Consider the following 15,317-nt stretch of genomic DNA (forward strand, 5'->3'; position numbering starts at 1 on the left):
AGAAGATGTGGCACATATATACAATGGAATATTACTCAGCCATAAAAAGAAACGAAATTGAGATATTTGTAGTGAGGTGGATGGAGTTAGAGTCTGTCATACAGAGTGAAGTAAGTCAGAAAGAGAAAAACAAATACCGTATGCTAACACATATATATGGAATCTAAGAAAAAAAAAAAAATGTCATGAAGAACCTAGGGGTAAGACGGGAATAAAGACACAGACCTACTAGGGAATGGACTTGAGGATATGGGGAGGGGGAAGGGTAAGCTGTGACAAAGTGAGAGAGTGGCATGGACATATATACACCACCAAACGTAGAATAGATAGCTATTAATAGCTATAGATAGCCGCATAGCACAGGGAGATCAGCTCGGTGGTTTGTGACCACCTAGAGGGATGGGATAGGGAGGGTGGGAGGGAGGGAGATGCAAGAGGGAAGAGATATGGGAACATATGTTTATGTATAACTGATTCACTTTGTTATAAAGCAGAAACTAACACACCATTGTAAAGCAATTATACTCCAATAAAGATGTTAAAAAAAAAAAAAAAGAAAGAAACAGACGCGTGGCGTGTTAGGCTGTTGGTTCTGTTACAGAGTCCAAGCTTGTACTGCTCACTGCACGACAGGCCAATAAATCAAGAGCTGTTGGGACAAGGAAGAGCGACTTTAGCTGGAAAGCCAGCAGGCCACGAGGATGGTGGACTGGGGTCCCAAAGAACCATCTTGCCTGTGTTAGGATTAAGGTTTATTTTATACTAAAAGGGGAGGGAGTAAAGTGAAACATTTCCTGGTTCCAGTCAGCCTCTGGAGAGGATGTGTTCATTTCTTCCTTCCTGTAGTCTTCACAGGTGGGCCAGGTCTGGATGTTTCCTGTGAGCTAAACAAAGGTCTTTACGTTTAATGCTCACTACCTGGGAGTCAGGGCTCCCAGAGATGGGCCATTATGAATAATTTAAGCTTACAGGCAACATCCCTTTAGTGATTAACTTGTAACTGAATACAAAGTTTCTTCCTTATTAAAATTCCCCACTATCTATGTCCATTCCAGAATCTTGTGGGAAAAGGGATATAAACGGCTCTGGCTACTTCTTGCTGAACAGAGGTAACAAATATTCCTTAGAATCTCTAGTCAATCCTTTTTTTATGTACAACTCTTTGAAGCTGATGAAACCCCGCTTCTTCACAAAATAGCTATAAAGTCATTCAAAAGCCACTGTAAAACCATAACTAGCAATTGATCATTTCTAACCATTAAAAGGATGCCTTTTTACTTCAGCATCAACCAACAGGGATTACAATGCAGTTGAAAAGAAACTTGGTTACTGCTGTGATACACAATGATTTAAGGTAATTACTAAAATTATGACTGATTATCACTTACCAGGATATACCAGAATTTTAGGAATTTCATGTAATTTCTAAAATGTGTATATTAATAACGTTTACCCATATGATACAATCTAAGAAGTTTTATCACCACTTATTTGACAGTGCTTCCCATGTAGTTCAACATACTAAATAAGCCTAATTATTTTGATATTCCTCTCTCTGAGATGGAGAAAATAATTTGAGGTGTTCCAGGGACCCTTTGGAAAACCTCAAAGTTAGCTAGAGGTCAAAGGAACTTCATTTAGAATTTGATTTTTGGGAATTTTGTCAAAAATATCAAAAAATATTAACCAGTGATAATAAAAGATCTCAACGGTAAATACAGATCACTTAAAGAAACTCACGGGACTTCCCTGGTGGCGCAGTGGTTAAGAATCCGCCTGCCAATGCAGGGGACACGAGTTTGAGCCCTGGTCTGGGAAGATCCCACATGCCGTGGAGCAACTAAGCCCGTGTGCCACAACTACTGAGCCTGCACTCTAGAGTTCGCGAGCTACAACTACTGAGCCCGCATGCCACAACTAGTGAAGCCCGTGCACCTAGAGTCCATGCTCCACAACAAGAGAGGCCACCGCAATGAGAAGCCCGCTCACCACAAGGAAGAGTAGCCCCCGCTCACCGCAACTAGAGAAAGCCCGCGTGTAGCAACAAAGACCCAACACAGCCATAAATAAATAAATAAATAAACAATTAAAAAAAAAAAGAAACTCACAATTACCCAAAGTAGTCTGGTATTTTAAGAAACCTTTGTCCTCTTAGAGAACCAAATTCAGGTTTAGTACCACTTTACCTTTAAAATTCATTTTTTTAATTAAGTTCAATCGTATCTTAGCCAATCCTGACCATGCACAAAACTCTTTCGCTGTTCCTCCTCCACAAACCTTCCACAATCTTTCTGTACCCATATTAATCTGTCCCTCACTTTCTTTTCCATTCATGAACAACCAGCTCTAGGACAAAACCACCTTCTTCCCTTTAATAAAATGCATTTTCATTCCTCATACCTTCTTTGTTGAAAACACACGTCCTACATCTTTTTTTTTTTTTTCTACATCTTTGCATATTGAAATTTTACCTTATAATTCTTAACCTCAAAACCTTCACCTCTAGTAAAAAACCAAGAAGCAAGTAATTGTAAACTGTGTGTCATAACAGCATTTCCTGACTGACAAACTTACACACTTAGTTTTCCTCTCCTAAGAAGGCAAAGGTGGGTAAACTTAGACCTGCCCAGCAATTAATGTTCTAATATTTTATCCTATTTGAAATGACCCAGATATTCAATGAATTCTCTTCATTTAACTTAGTTTAGTTTCAAGTTACAGAAATCTGGAGAGACTATTTTAGATAGACATTCCCAAAATATAATTATTCCTATAGAGTTTACCTAAAACTCTTACCTCATTTATCTCTATTTAATTTACTTAAAAGCTTTGTCATATGGTTATTTTTCTTGCTGACAAACTTTGTAATAGAAATAATGTCATTTGATTTCTAGTAAACCTAGGTACAATAAAAGTATTATACTTAATGTTGATGACTCTAAAAACATGTCTATATTAATCAAACCAACAAGCTTAAGCTAACTGTAATACAAGATATTAATTCAATACTGAATATTTCCCAGGTCATGTGAACCCAAAATTCATTCTGGCCAGTTTTTTATATCTGAGTATTTATTTAAATGCTTAATCTCCTTTAAGCCAATTAAATAGAGCTCTTTTACAAATTAATTTTGACAATGCCATACATCTATAACATGTACAAACACACAAACACAGGGACCTCAGAGTTCCCATTCCAAAATTTCAGCCATGAATCAGGTACAACAATCTGATCAGGTAAAACCCATCAGTTACAAAAGAGGTTCGATTCCAATTGGGTTTCTGGCAGATGGGACAAATCAGGGTCATCTGTCTAGATGGCTAAACCCTTTTTTACTAATATTTATGGAAAAGACACTTCTATGTCTATTCGTAGCTTTTGGTGATTTTAGGAACCAAGTAGAATCTTTCTCTTCTTCCTGGGAATGTCCCACTCTTGGACAAGAACAGACAGGTTTTGTTTTGTTTCTGTTCCTTTCCTCCATTTGACATTAGTAAAAAAGTTGTAAATATCACAAAACTGATTTGACTGTAAATGGAGGAAGAGTATCAAACAAAATGAAACAAAAAACCCAAAGGACAAACAGAAAATCCTAAATAAACTCTCAAGTTTGGTCTTGGGGTTTTACGTATACCAATGACACAGGAGACCCTAAATTACATAATTAACACAACAAGGATAGCAGTACATGCTGCACAGGGCCCCAAGATAACCCTGCCTAAACCCCTTGTGGAGATCCTAACTGGTACTGTGGCTACACATTGTTTCAATAAAATATCATCTTCCTTTCACCCAGGGGTTCATAGCTTTAATCAGATCCCTTATCCAAAATGCACCTCAGAGGACTTTCTTTTGGGAGAGTCGAAACATTTCCCATTTTTAAAGACAGAAATTCAAGACAAAACAAACTGCACACACAAATGATGGCGTCCAAAGAAACAAATGAACCGGTTCACAAATCAGGTAAAGGTCCAACAACTCTTTCCTCTCTCCAGCAGGTTACCCCACTCAAATACAAAACAAATTGGCTTATTCTGGAGAAAAAGCCCCAAACGGAGCGGAAATAAAGTTCCCGGCTGTACACGCCGGAGCGACTTACCCTACTGTAAGGAGCCCGTCAGCTCCCAAACGTCGATTTCTTGCTCCAACTGCCAAGCAGGGGGGCAGCCAGGGCCGCTCTGGGGAGTTCTGAAGGGAAGATCCTCAAGACGAGTGGTCCCGGCAGCTGCTAGGGCCTTACCCGGACGTTCCCCAAAGCGGGCTGGGAGCCACGAGCAGCAAGGCTCCGGGCTGGCTGCACCAAAGTTCGTCACCAAGTCCAAGCTGGCACTGCTCGCCACACAAAAGGCCAATAGATTGAGCAACTTTATTCAGAAAGCCAGCAGACCAAGATGGTGAACCATCTTGCCTGAGTTAGAACTCAAGCTTCTTTTTTACTAAAAGGGGAGGGAGTAAAGTCAAATACTTCCGGGTCCCCATCAGCCTCCAGAGGGGATGTGTTAATTTCTTCCTCCCTGCAGTCATTCACAGGTGAGCCTGGTCAGGATGCTTCCTGGGAGCTCAACAAAGGTGTTTTAGATTAATGCTCATTACGTGGGAGGCAGGGTTCCCAGAGATGGGCCATTATGTATAATTTAAGCTTATAGGCAAGGTCTCTTTAGTGATTACCTTGTAATAGAATACATTATTCCCTATTACAGTTGGGCCGAAGAACCTCTCCTCGCCTCCAGGCTGACCCTGCACTCCACCTGAGGACCAGGTGGTACTGTGGCCCGCCCCCAGGCACCTGTGCAGGTGCAAGAGGCTGCAGCCTAGGGGCAGCTCCCTAGGGAGGCGAAGGTGAGCGGCAAGGGTCTGCTCAGTGATGCCTCAACCCTACATGTCAGGGGTGTCAGGAGGGAACAAGGGCTCCAGGAGCATCAAAGATGACACTTGCATCCAGGTGAGGAGCTGGGGAAACTTGACCTGGAAAGGGTGACATTTTCGGTGCCCTTAAAGGGCAACCGGGATGGGGTCTTGAGAGAGAGAGATGGAGCGAAGGCAAGAGTGAAAGCATAGGGGCCAGAAAGCACAAGATTTGGCCAGAGAAAGAACTAGATGGGGGCTAGTTTGGACCCAAGGACAGCCTCATTCTTTTGTTATTATTATGATTAATAAGAAGAACTGATAGTTACAGAGAGCTCACTATGTGCCAGTTGCCGAGCTAAGGACTTTATGTTTTCTTGCTGGAACAATCCAGTGAGGTGGGTCCTTGTATTAGCACCTCTAGTTACAGATGAGGAGTGGGAGGCTCAGAGACATTAAGTAACTTGCCCAAGTTCACATACTAAGCGGTAGACCGCGCCCCCTGGGAGGACTTCGGCATCCACACTCTTCATCTCTCCGTTCAGGGTTCCCTGAGGAAAATCCCCACACTGACCGCTGCACGGAAGATTCAGGGATTCCCCAAAGACAAACTTCCTTCTATCTCCATTCCATTCCCCAGAAATGCAGTGAGAACACTCATATTCCTAGTTCCTGAGACAGAAAGTTACACCTATGGGGCCCCCTTAGGAGGTAAAAAATAATCAACGATAAAAACTCTGTCCACCTAGAAGATGGATATTGGGGTGAGGGTTGCCCAGAAAACTCTCCTTGTTACTTTACGCAAGTATTCCTTATTGTATGTCCACGGCCACTGTGGTGCTCCGATAGGGCTCTCCTGAGGTCTGAAGGGCAGATGGTGTTTTTTTAAACTCGAAAGGAGGGAGGTGGGAGCAGATGACTCAGGGGGAGTACTGGGAGGTGTTTCCAGATGTGCACTTCAAGTCAGCTGCATCATAAACAACGGTTAGAGTGTTCCTTATTCTTATTTTCATCTTTCTGAACATGTTGGGGTCTCTGCTACTACAGAGTAGTGAGACTTGTGGCTTACATCTCCCCGTCTCCTTAATTTGGAGGGCGGCACCACACTTCAAGCAGTGGCGGCTCCACAGCTGTGAGACAGCTGTGTCCCTGTGGCTGATGGCTGTGGAAGTCAGTGGAAGATGCCAATGACTCCGTCATGGCAGAGAGGGCATGTGAGGGGAGCCTAAGCTGGGCCCAGGTGAGCTGCTGTATTGTGGGAGGAGGACGGTCATTCTTGACCACAGACTGGGTCTTTGCAGGTCCTATACCCTCTTCCCATCCACGCCTCACAGGGACTTGCTCCCCCTCTCCCACCCACCTTGATCATCGTGGCCATGGTGAGCCTGTCTCCCTCTTAGGAGAAATGGAGACCAAGAGGAAACTGCTAAAGCAACAGCTGCAGAGCAATAGGCCCCCAAAGTCTTGCCTTGAATTTGCCCTGCCGTGTCCCTGCTGTGCAAAGAGAAACCTGGGAAAGCCTGAGGCCCTGGCTCCATGCATCTGTCAGGTCCTGGAGGTGAGGTCTGGCCACAGCTGGCCCCTGGTCTTCTCTGTCAGAGGCTCCCCTACCAAGGCCAGCTTTGCCATCTCGCCATTGGATTAAATAAGATGCCGCTTGCTAGCACCTGGAGTCTAGAGGTGCCAGCAGGTCATGCCAAGGAAGCAGGGGCTGGGCGTGAAGGCCACACCACCCCTGCGCAAGCGAGGAGGACTGCGGGCAGCAGGCGCAAGGGGGCCTGTCCACAGGGGGCAGCTGCTACTCAGCCTGGATTCCATGGCCTGGGGGCAGTGTGGGACCAGAGCAGATCTTCCCCTTTTGCAAGACAAGCTGGAAATCTGGAACGTCACGTGAAATTTCCCAACTCTAGGAGGTTGGCTCAGAGTGTTATGAGATGTGGGTCAACAGCTGTACACACTCACTTTTCAACCTCTGCCTCATATCCTGCTCTTCTATGGAGAAAAGAGTATAAAACCTATGGAGTTTTTGCAAGTTTCAACAGGTACACTGACATTTATGGATGTAATGCAATTCCTAATGCCCCTTCAAACCTTCCGTATCTTTTCAAATTATGGTTTTCTCTGGATATATACCCAGGAGTGGGATTGCAGGATCATATGATAGCTGTATTTTTAGTTTTTTAAGGGACCTCCATACTGTTTTCTATAGTGGCTGCACAAATTTACATTCCTACTAACAGTGTAGGAGGGTTCCCTTTTTCTCCACATTCCACTCCTGGGCATATATCTGGAGAAAACCATATTTCGAAAAAATACATGCACCCCAGTGTTCATGGCAGCACTATTTACAGTAGCCAAGACATTGGAAGCAACCTAAATGTCCATCGACAGAGGAATGGATAAAGAAGAAGTGGTACATATATACAATGGAATACTACTCAGCCATAAAAAAGAATGAAATATTGCCATTTGCAGCAACATGGATGGACCTAGAGATTATCATACTAAATTAAGTAAGCCAGACAAAGACAAATGATATGCTTATATGTGGAATCTAAAAAATAATGATACAGATGAACTTATATATAAAACAGAAATAGACCCGCAGAGATAGAAAACAAACTTATGGTTACCAAAGGGGAAAGCAGGGGGAGGGAAAAATTAGGAGTTTGTGATTGACATATACACACTACTATATATAAAATAGATAACCAACAAGAACCTACTGTATAGCACGGGGAACTATACTGAATATTTTGTAATAACCTATAAGGGAAAAGAATCTGAGAAAGAATATATATATATAACTGAATCACTTTGCTATACACCTGAAACTAACACAACATGGTAAATCAACTATACTTCAATTTTAAAAAAAGAAACCAACCTTCCGTTTCCTTCCATTTGTCCACAAAATCTGGTTTCTGGAATCCAAGCTGAAAGACACTTTCCTAGCAGAAGCCGATCACACCAACCACTCCTAAGGTTAGTTGTGCTATGGTCTACATAGCAAGAGGTCCTGTGCCCGTGGCCTCATGAAGCAGACAGTACTTCCATTTATTGGCTGCATGACCTAAGGCAGCTTCTCTGTGCCTTGGTCTTCTCATCTATAAAATGGACGCACTAAAATCGCCCACTCAAAAGGCTGTTGTTGAAAACTCAATGAGTTACCATATTCAGGTACTTGAAACAGCGCCTTGCGCGCAGCATGTGTTAGATTTATTTTTCTCCAGAACATTCCAACCTGTGAGGTCTCCAGCTAGGGGCCAAGTGCCTACTGAGGACACCAACCCTTTGCTTCCAGGGAAACAGGGGGACAGCAGGGCCAGACCTAGACTCAGTTTTGCCCCGCACAATCACCAAGTGTGGAGGTAGAGGAGAAAGGTATCCACACACCTTGGACTACTGAGAACTTCCTCTTCCTCTCCTCAGATGAAGTATGAAGTCCTGAGCTGGTGGATGACTTGGAAATACAAAGTACAAGAGGATTTAGTCATTCTTCAGATGTCTGATCCCGTTTCTTCCTAAAACATGGAAGGCCAAGCCATTATAATAGGGTTCAGATTGGCCCTAGGGGCCAAGTCATGCTTGAGCCAAAACATAACACAAAGCCAGCCATGAATCTAATTCTCCATATCAGTATTCTATTTCCAACCAGATTATCAAGGAACGCTTGCTGAGCACCCACTATAATCAGAGTACTGTTCTCAGCTGCTGGGAACTGTAAAGAAAATAATGGTACCTGGTTCTGCAGAAGCTTATTCATTCCAGGAGTTAACAAATATTTGTTAAATTCTCACTTTGTACCAGGCACTAGGGAAAGATTAAAGCCTGCCTTCTGGAGCACGTGATGTCGGGAGATGGAGCGGGGCAGATAACAAACAAAGAGCTACGTAAATTCAATAGTAGGTCAGTTGGTAATAAGCTATACAGAGAAAATACAGCAGAGCAGGGGAGTGTCTGAATGGAGGGTGTGTAGTACAGAACAGTCAGAGAGGGTAGAGTTGGCATTCGTGAGCTTGATGGTGCAGACACTGTCTGAGCCCCAGTTAGCCTTGCTCAGAGCTGCTGTGGTGGTGGAGAGGGGTGAGGGAGCCTTCAGCAGAGGTGGGCAGACCACCAGGCCATGGAGCAGAATGGATAAAAGGAAAGAGACTCAGGGGGCTGCAGCCTGTGAGAGCCAATGGGAAGGTACCAGGTGCTCCCAGGAGCATCACTTGAGTCAGAGACCACAAATTCACTGGCCACAGACCTCTGCCTTTGGGTTAGCAAAGCACCTGGGGGCCAAGCGGGAAGGGGACACTGAACTGGAGTCTAGCAAATGCCAGCCCGGTCCACCCAGGAACCGGTACAAAGCTAGGTACCCCTCTCCCTCTTAGTTTCCTAAGGGCCTTGAAGCCACCTGACCTTCCCTCCCCATCCACCTGGGCCCCCTTAGGGAAAGGCAGGGCAGTGGGAGGAAGCCACTGGAGAGGAGAGGATGTTATTATCCAAGAGGACTGAACACTACCCAGAGGAGCTGTTTAATTCATCCAACTGGACAATGCTTTACTCAGGCTGGATAATTGTTTCTTGCTACCCAGTAGGTGAGAGTGCAAGGCAAGTTCAGATCAGCTAGAGATGGAGAAATTACATTTCCGCTTCTTAGGAGGAGGAGGGAAGGAGGGAGGGAGGAAAAGTGCAGACAGTGAATGCAGAAACTCTTTTGAGTTTTGCTGAAAACATGGAAATGATCCAGAAGAGGGAGAAAACTTGATGATGCAAGAGAGAGAGAGACTTTCTAAAGTGATTTCTAGAATTTCGAGGAAGCGAATGAAGGGCTGAGGGGCAGAGTTGACTTCAGGCACAAGTACCATCCACTCATTCATCTGTCCAGGGGGTGGATGAGGCGGGGTGGCGGTGATGGGAGCATGTAGTTCTCTTCCAACTGTTTCTATGCTTTCCAGGAATTGGAATGCAAGGTCACCGCCTGAGAGTGAGGATGGGGAGGAGGTCTTGGGGATTAAGGAGAGAGGAGTATGTACAAAAGAGTGGTTTGGAGGGCGAGAGAGCGAATTAAATAGGATAAGTATGAGGATGGTGGGAGAAAACTAAGCATCCAGCTAGAGGTTGTGAATTTCAAGTGAAACAACTCAAGGTGCTTGGGAGCCTGCACAGAGTAAGCAGAGGGTTCCACTTAACCAGGGTTATGGTTGTGCGCTCGTCAGGAGACAAGTATGACAACAGAGAAAAGAGCATGGGAATTGAGGGTATTTTCCTGGGGGCGATTAGTATTGCTCTCGGAGTTTAAATCCATTAAAGTGGGGAAGCGTGGACTTGAGGCAGGTGAGGGACAAGGAAAAGGTAGGAGGAGAAGCCGAATGGAGGTCCTAGTGCGGCTGAAGGATTGTAGGAGTTGAGGTATTAGAGAAAGTGAGCTAGAAAGACAGGGGGTGGAGGTCAGAATTTGGGAGGGCTGAAATTGAGATGAAGGCGAGCTCCCAGGTCCTGGTAGTGATAAGGTGTAAGGGATGTACACAGGAACCACTGCCTGAGATGGGGTGGAGGACAAGACCATTGATAGAAAGGAGAGGCAGGGGAATTGTGCAGGGGTGTGAATTTTAGGAGGAGTGCTTGAGAGGGTGAAGGTCAGGCGCCAAAATTCTCAAGGATGAGGGTGAGCGATGGGGGAGGGGGCTGCAGAGGGCAGAGTGTGAGGAAGTTAGATTCAAAGGTAGGTTTTAGGACGGCTGGTAAGAGCAATGATGAGGAAGGTGACAGATACCCCTCCTCGAAGCCCATGGCTCTGCCTGTGAGAGAGGACCACGGGGAACGAGGGGATGCGAGGCACTAGAGCAAAGCCTGGTTTCAGTTCCAGAAAGAGGAAGGGAACCTTGGGAAAAGAAGTTGAGGATTTAAACCACAGTAGGATGGATGGAAATACCACTAGAGGAGTGTCCATCCATGAAGAGATAAAAAAACTCAGTTCTAAGGACTTGAAGATTAAATGGAAAGCACAGCACCAAATACATGCTGAGCTCTCAGTGTCAGCTATTGTCATTAGGACCACAATGAATTGACTCATAAACCAGTTTTTAGTCTTTTCCCCAGAATTTTAGTTCTTTCTGGTGTTGGCCAATACTCTGCTTTATTACATTTATAGCATATTTTGTACACAGGAACAAAATAGCAGACGTTTAAGTACTCAGAGGTAAACGTAAATACTTAAGCCTTGTTCTTTAAAATGAATAGACGTGGTCATATCCATAGATTTCAGAGTCATAGACATCGTTGAAATTACTCGGTCAACTCCATCACCGCTTGAAAATTTACAGAAGAGGAGAACTGGCTGGGCAAGGCTGGGACTGATCCGAGATGATTCGGTTGTAGAGCCACGACCAGAACCCGGGAGGGGCTCTAGATTCTGGTCTAGGCTCCTCTCCTATTATTAGTATTGCGGCACCTTCCCGAACCGTCAAGACGCAGCCACCAGCCGAGGTCCCTCAGAAGGTCCCCCTCTGAACCCAACCTACAAAAGAGCCCACGCTCCGCTGGGTCCAGTAACCAACCTCGCTGGGGTTCAGGAATCGCTTCCCGCGTCTGGGCGGGGCTCGTCCGCGGCGGCCGCCTCCCGCGTTCAGTTGGTGGGGAGGGAAGCGCCTGGAAGACGTGGAATACCACGGGCCTGGGAGCGGGAGCCGGGCCCGGGCAGGCCGGGCGGTGGCTGGGGGCGGGGACTGCGCGCCGCCGGGTTGGCAGCCCTCAAGGCGGACCCTGCAGAGCCGCGTTCCCGCGCGCGATGACGCCGGGCTCGGGCTGTGCAGGCTGCAGGGGTTTGGCGCGCCCAGCGCATACCGGCCGCCGAAGGAAGCGCTTTGGCCGCGGGACCAGGCGCTAGGCTCCTGGCCCGGCCCGGGGGCGCGGCGCGCCCATGGGCAGCGCCGAGAACCGCAGCGACGGCTCGGAGGGCGCGGGGGAGCCGCCGTGGGCCGAGCTGCTGCCTTGCGACGAGCGCCGTTGCTCGCCCTTCCCCCTGGGGGCGCTGGTGCCAGTGACCGCCGTGTGCCTGGGCCTGTTCGCCGTCGGGGTGAGGGGCAACGCGATGACGGTGCTGCTGATCGGGCGCTACCGGGACATGCGGACCACCACCAACTTGTACCTGGGCAGCATGGACGTGTCCGACCTGCTCATCCTGCTCGGGCTCCCCTTCGACCTGTACCGCCTCTGGCGCTCCCGGCCCTGGGTGTTCGGGACGCTGCTCTGCCGCCTCTCGCTCTACGTGGGCGAGGGCTGCACCTACGCCACGCTGCTGCACATGACGGCGCTCAGCCTCGAGCGCTACCTCGCCATCTGTCGCCCGCTCCGAGCCCGCGTCCTCGTCGCCCGCCGCCGCGTCCGCGCGCTCATCGCCGCGCTCTGGGCCGTGGCGCTGCTCTCCGCCGGGCCCTTCTTCTTTCTGGTGGGCGTCGAGCAGGACCCCGGCCGCTACGCGGTCCAGGACCTTAACGGCAACGCGCAGCTCGCCCCCTCGCCCCGCACCTCGCCGCCACCGCCACTCCTCGGGTCCTCGCGGGCGCCACCGCTGTCCCTGCCGTCGGGGCCCGAGGCGGCGGCGGCCGCGGCGCTGTTCAGCCGGGAGTGCCGGCCGAGCCCGGCGCAGCGGGGCGCGCTGCGCGTCATGCAATGGGTCACCACCGCCTACTTCTTCCTGCCCTTCCTGTGCCTCAGCGTCGTCTACGGGCTCATCGGGCGGGAGCTGTGGAGGAGCCGCGGGCCGCTGCGAGGCCCGGCCACCTCCGCTCGGGAGAAGGGACACCAGCAGACGGTCCGCGTCCTGCGTAAGTGGCGCCGCCTCTGTTCCAAACACCCCAACCCACGGACCAGGCTGTGTCCCCTTCCCCTGGTCTCCCAGCCCTCGGCGCCTCTTCTGGCCGCGTTTCATTCTGTCGTTCTACCCCAGCCTCCACCTGCTTCTCCTTCTAGTCTCCAGAGAAAACCATCCCCCGTCCTCCAGGGGGCTCTGGGTCACCCCAGGCGTCCCTTGAGAGTGGGATATCCGGGTCCTGTAAACAGCAATTATTTTCCAAAGCCTCTGTGATCAGCGAGCTGGGCTGATCCAAGATGGATAATTGCAGGCTCTTAAGCCAACTGCCTGTCTCTGTTTGATGCTGCAGATGTGGAATTACAGAACCCTGGAGAAGACGGGATAGATCACGTTAAGATAAAGTTTCTTTACTTAATGTTATGTTATCCTGAAGACTAAAGTGAATCATGCCCATATCAAAAAAATAAATATTGTGCAGACTTGTTGCAGAGTTCTTTTCAACCGAAAACAGAGAACATGTCTCCGAAGTGGGTTTGTGGAAGGAAGCCTGCCAGAACAGCTTGTTAGTAGAAATCGCTCCTTCTGGTTTATGTCAGGCCTTGATAGTAAATGTATGAGCCGAATATTCAGTTTTAAAGCTAATATCGATGCTGTCTGCAACCTGGTAGTTTTTCTGGGGTGGGGATTTGGCTAGGCAAGAGTTTTATTTATTTTGCTGTTACTTATTACTTCAGATGGTTTCCTGGGGATGCTTATTTGTTTTCGGATGCTTTAGCTAATTCTGGTGCCTATGTCTTGTTTTGCAGTGGTGGTGGTTCTGGCGTTTATAGTTTGCTGGCTGCCTTTCCACGTTGGCAGAATCATTTTCATAAATACCAAAGATTCCCGGATGATGTACTTCTCTCAGTACTTTAACATTGTTGCCCTGCAACTTTTCTATCTGAGCGCACCCCATCCTCTACAACCTCATTTCAAAGAAGTATAGAGCAGCGGCCTGGAAACTGCTGCTAGCCAGGCGGTCCAGACAGAGAGGTTTCTGCAGAAGCAGGGAGGCTGAGGGGGACCCTGGAGGAGACACGGTTGGCTGCACCGAGACCAGCGCTAATGTACAGACACGGGCAACCAGCACGGCCAAACACAGCGCCTCATCCCATAGCTCTGGGACTTAAGGGAAAACAGGTCTGCAGGGAGAAAAGAACTGCGAGAGGGGAACCGATGCTGTTAGGGAGAATTAGAAAGAGTGGTTGACATTTTGCAAGTTGGTCAGCAACTTAGCATGATTTTTTTTTTTTTAAAACAAAGGTATGAAATGTAACTGTACCAGTCTCTCTGGTTTTCCTTTCATGTACCCCCTTGGGGACGTTCATTTTATCCTCCTGAAATCCCACATCACAAAATGTTCTCTGGGGAGGTTTTGTAAGTCCTTATTCTTCGGCTCTGGGGAAATATGACCACTCATTTTCCAGTTAACAAGTGATCCAGAGAGATGCTGCCGTAAAAATTGTCACCTGTGAGGTCAGAGGTGTATTTTGTTTTATGTTTTGGATATAAATGTGATGGTGCATCTACAAGGAATCCAGGATAATGAGAGTTTTAATCCAAGAAATTACTTAATGCTTATATATGGCAGCAAAAAATGTTTAGAAACAAGTGAAAGGAATTCTGGGTAGAGTCCAGTGTTCAGGGGTCCCGCCTCTCTCAGGCTCAGAGCAAATCATTAAGTTTAGGCACAGTACCCTCTTTCAGAACCTGGGTACCGAAGTCTGAGGGCAGGGAGCTGCAGCAGGATGTGGCTTCCACAAAGCGACTGTTAATCACATTGATAAGAGCTTTAATACGCCTTATTCGCCTCAGCTTGGTGGGATAAGCAATGATGGAACCAAGTCTGGGGTCTGAGTCTGAACTCTTAAGAGCCTTACCCACTCCCACCCCGAGAAGCTGCACTAACAGAAAAAATGAGAGTCAATGGATGTACTCAAGGGTGAGAGAGACTGTGCTGGACATTCTGGCCAACAACTCTGTAACTTTGTTTTAGTTTTTACAGCTTAAATCATAAACCTGTTTTTGGAGGGCTGCTGCTGCCTCGCTGAACTCCAAAGGGCCTCAGTCAAGCCAGGGTCTTATGAATGGCGCCCCTTGGAGGTAGGCAGGATACAACTAGGTCAGTTGTAAACTACAAATGGTGACTCCATAAACAAGGGTCCGCTCCACATGCTGACAAGGTCCTGTTGCTTTTTCATGTGATTGACTATGTACAGTGATGCCTTCAAGTCCCCTTGAAGTGTCCTAACACCCTGGCCCTGCCCTCAACTGGTGTGGCAGTGAAGAAGTCCCCCGGCTACACTGTGTTTCTTCCAGCTTGGGGCAGTGGTCCCTCAACTGTGTTCTGCAGATTTTCAGGGAGTATTTGAAAAAAGGATTCTGTGGTCAAATATGGCAGAAGAACAGTGCATGCTGTACCCACCTTCCCAAGAGTCACAACACAATATATCCCATCAGAGGCTCTGAGAAGTTGTTGCTGGGGACACTGATGGAGGGTCTCACGGTGCAGCTGCCAGCCTTGTGCCACAGCCACTCCCCTGCTTGGTGGCACTAAGTGGGGACGTGCTGGAGATGCAACCACACAGTCTTTCGTCTCTCGGGAGTTCCTCTCTGGGACAGTCAGAA

At 47.6% G+C, this 15,317-nt stretch overlaps 1 protein-coding gene across 1 annotated transcript; it reads left to right on the top strand.

Moving 5' to 3' along the window:
• Positions 1–11,695: 11,695 nt before the first annotated feature.
• MLNR (motilin receptor) lies at positions 11,696–13,819 on the top strand. The gene is given in 3 exon segments (XM_061170920.1): positions 11,696–12,663; positions 13,457–13,598; positions 13,600–13,819. Coding segments are annotated over 3 exon segments (1,269 nt in total). The 5' UTR covers positions 11,696–11,756.
• The last annotated feature ends 1,498 nt before the right edge of the window (positions 13,820–15,317 follow it).

This window comes from Eubalaena glacialis, chromosome 16 (genome assembly GCF_028564815.1).
Source record: "Eubalaena glacialis isolate mEubGla1 chromosome 16, mEubGla1.1.hap2.+ XY, whole genome shotgun sequence".
In the NCBI taxonomy this organism is placed as follows: Eukaryota; Metazoa; Chordata; class Mammalia; order Artiodactyla; family Balaenidae; genus Eubalaena; species Eubalaena glacialis.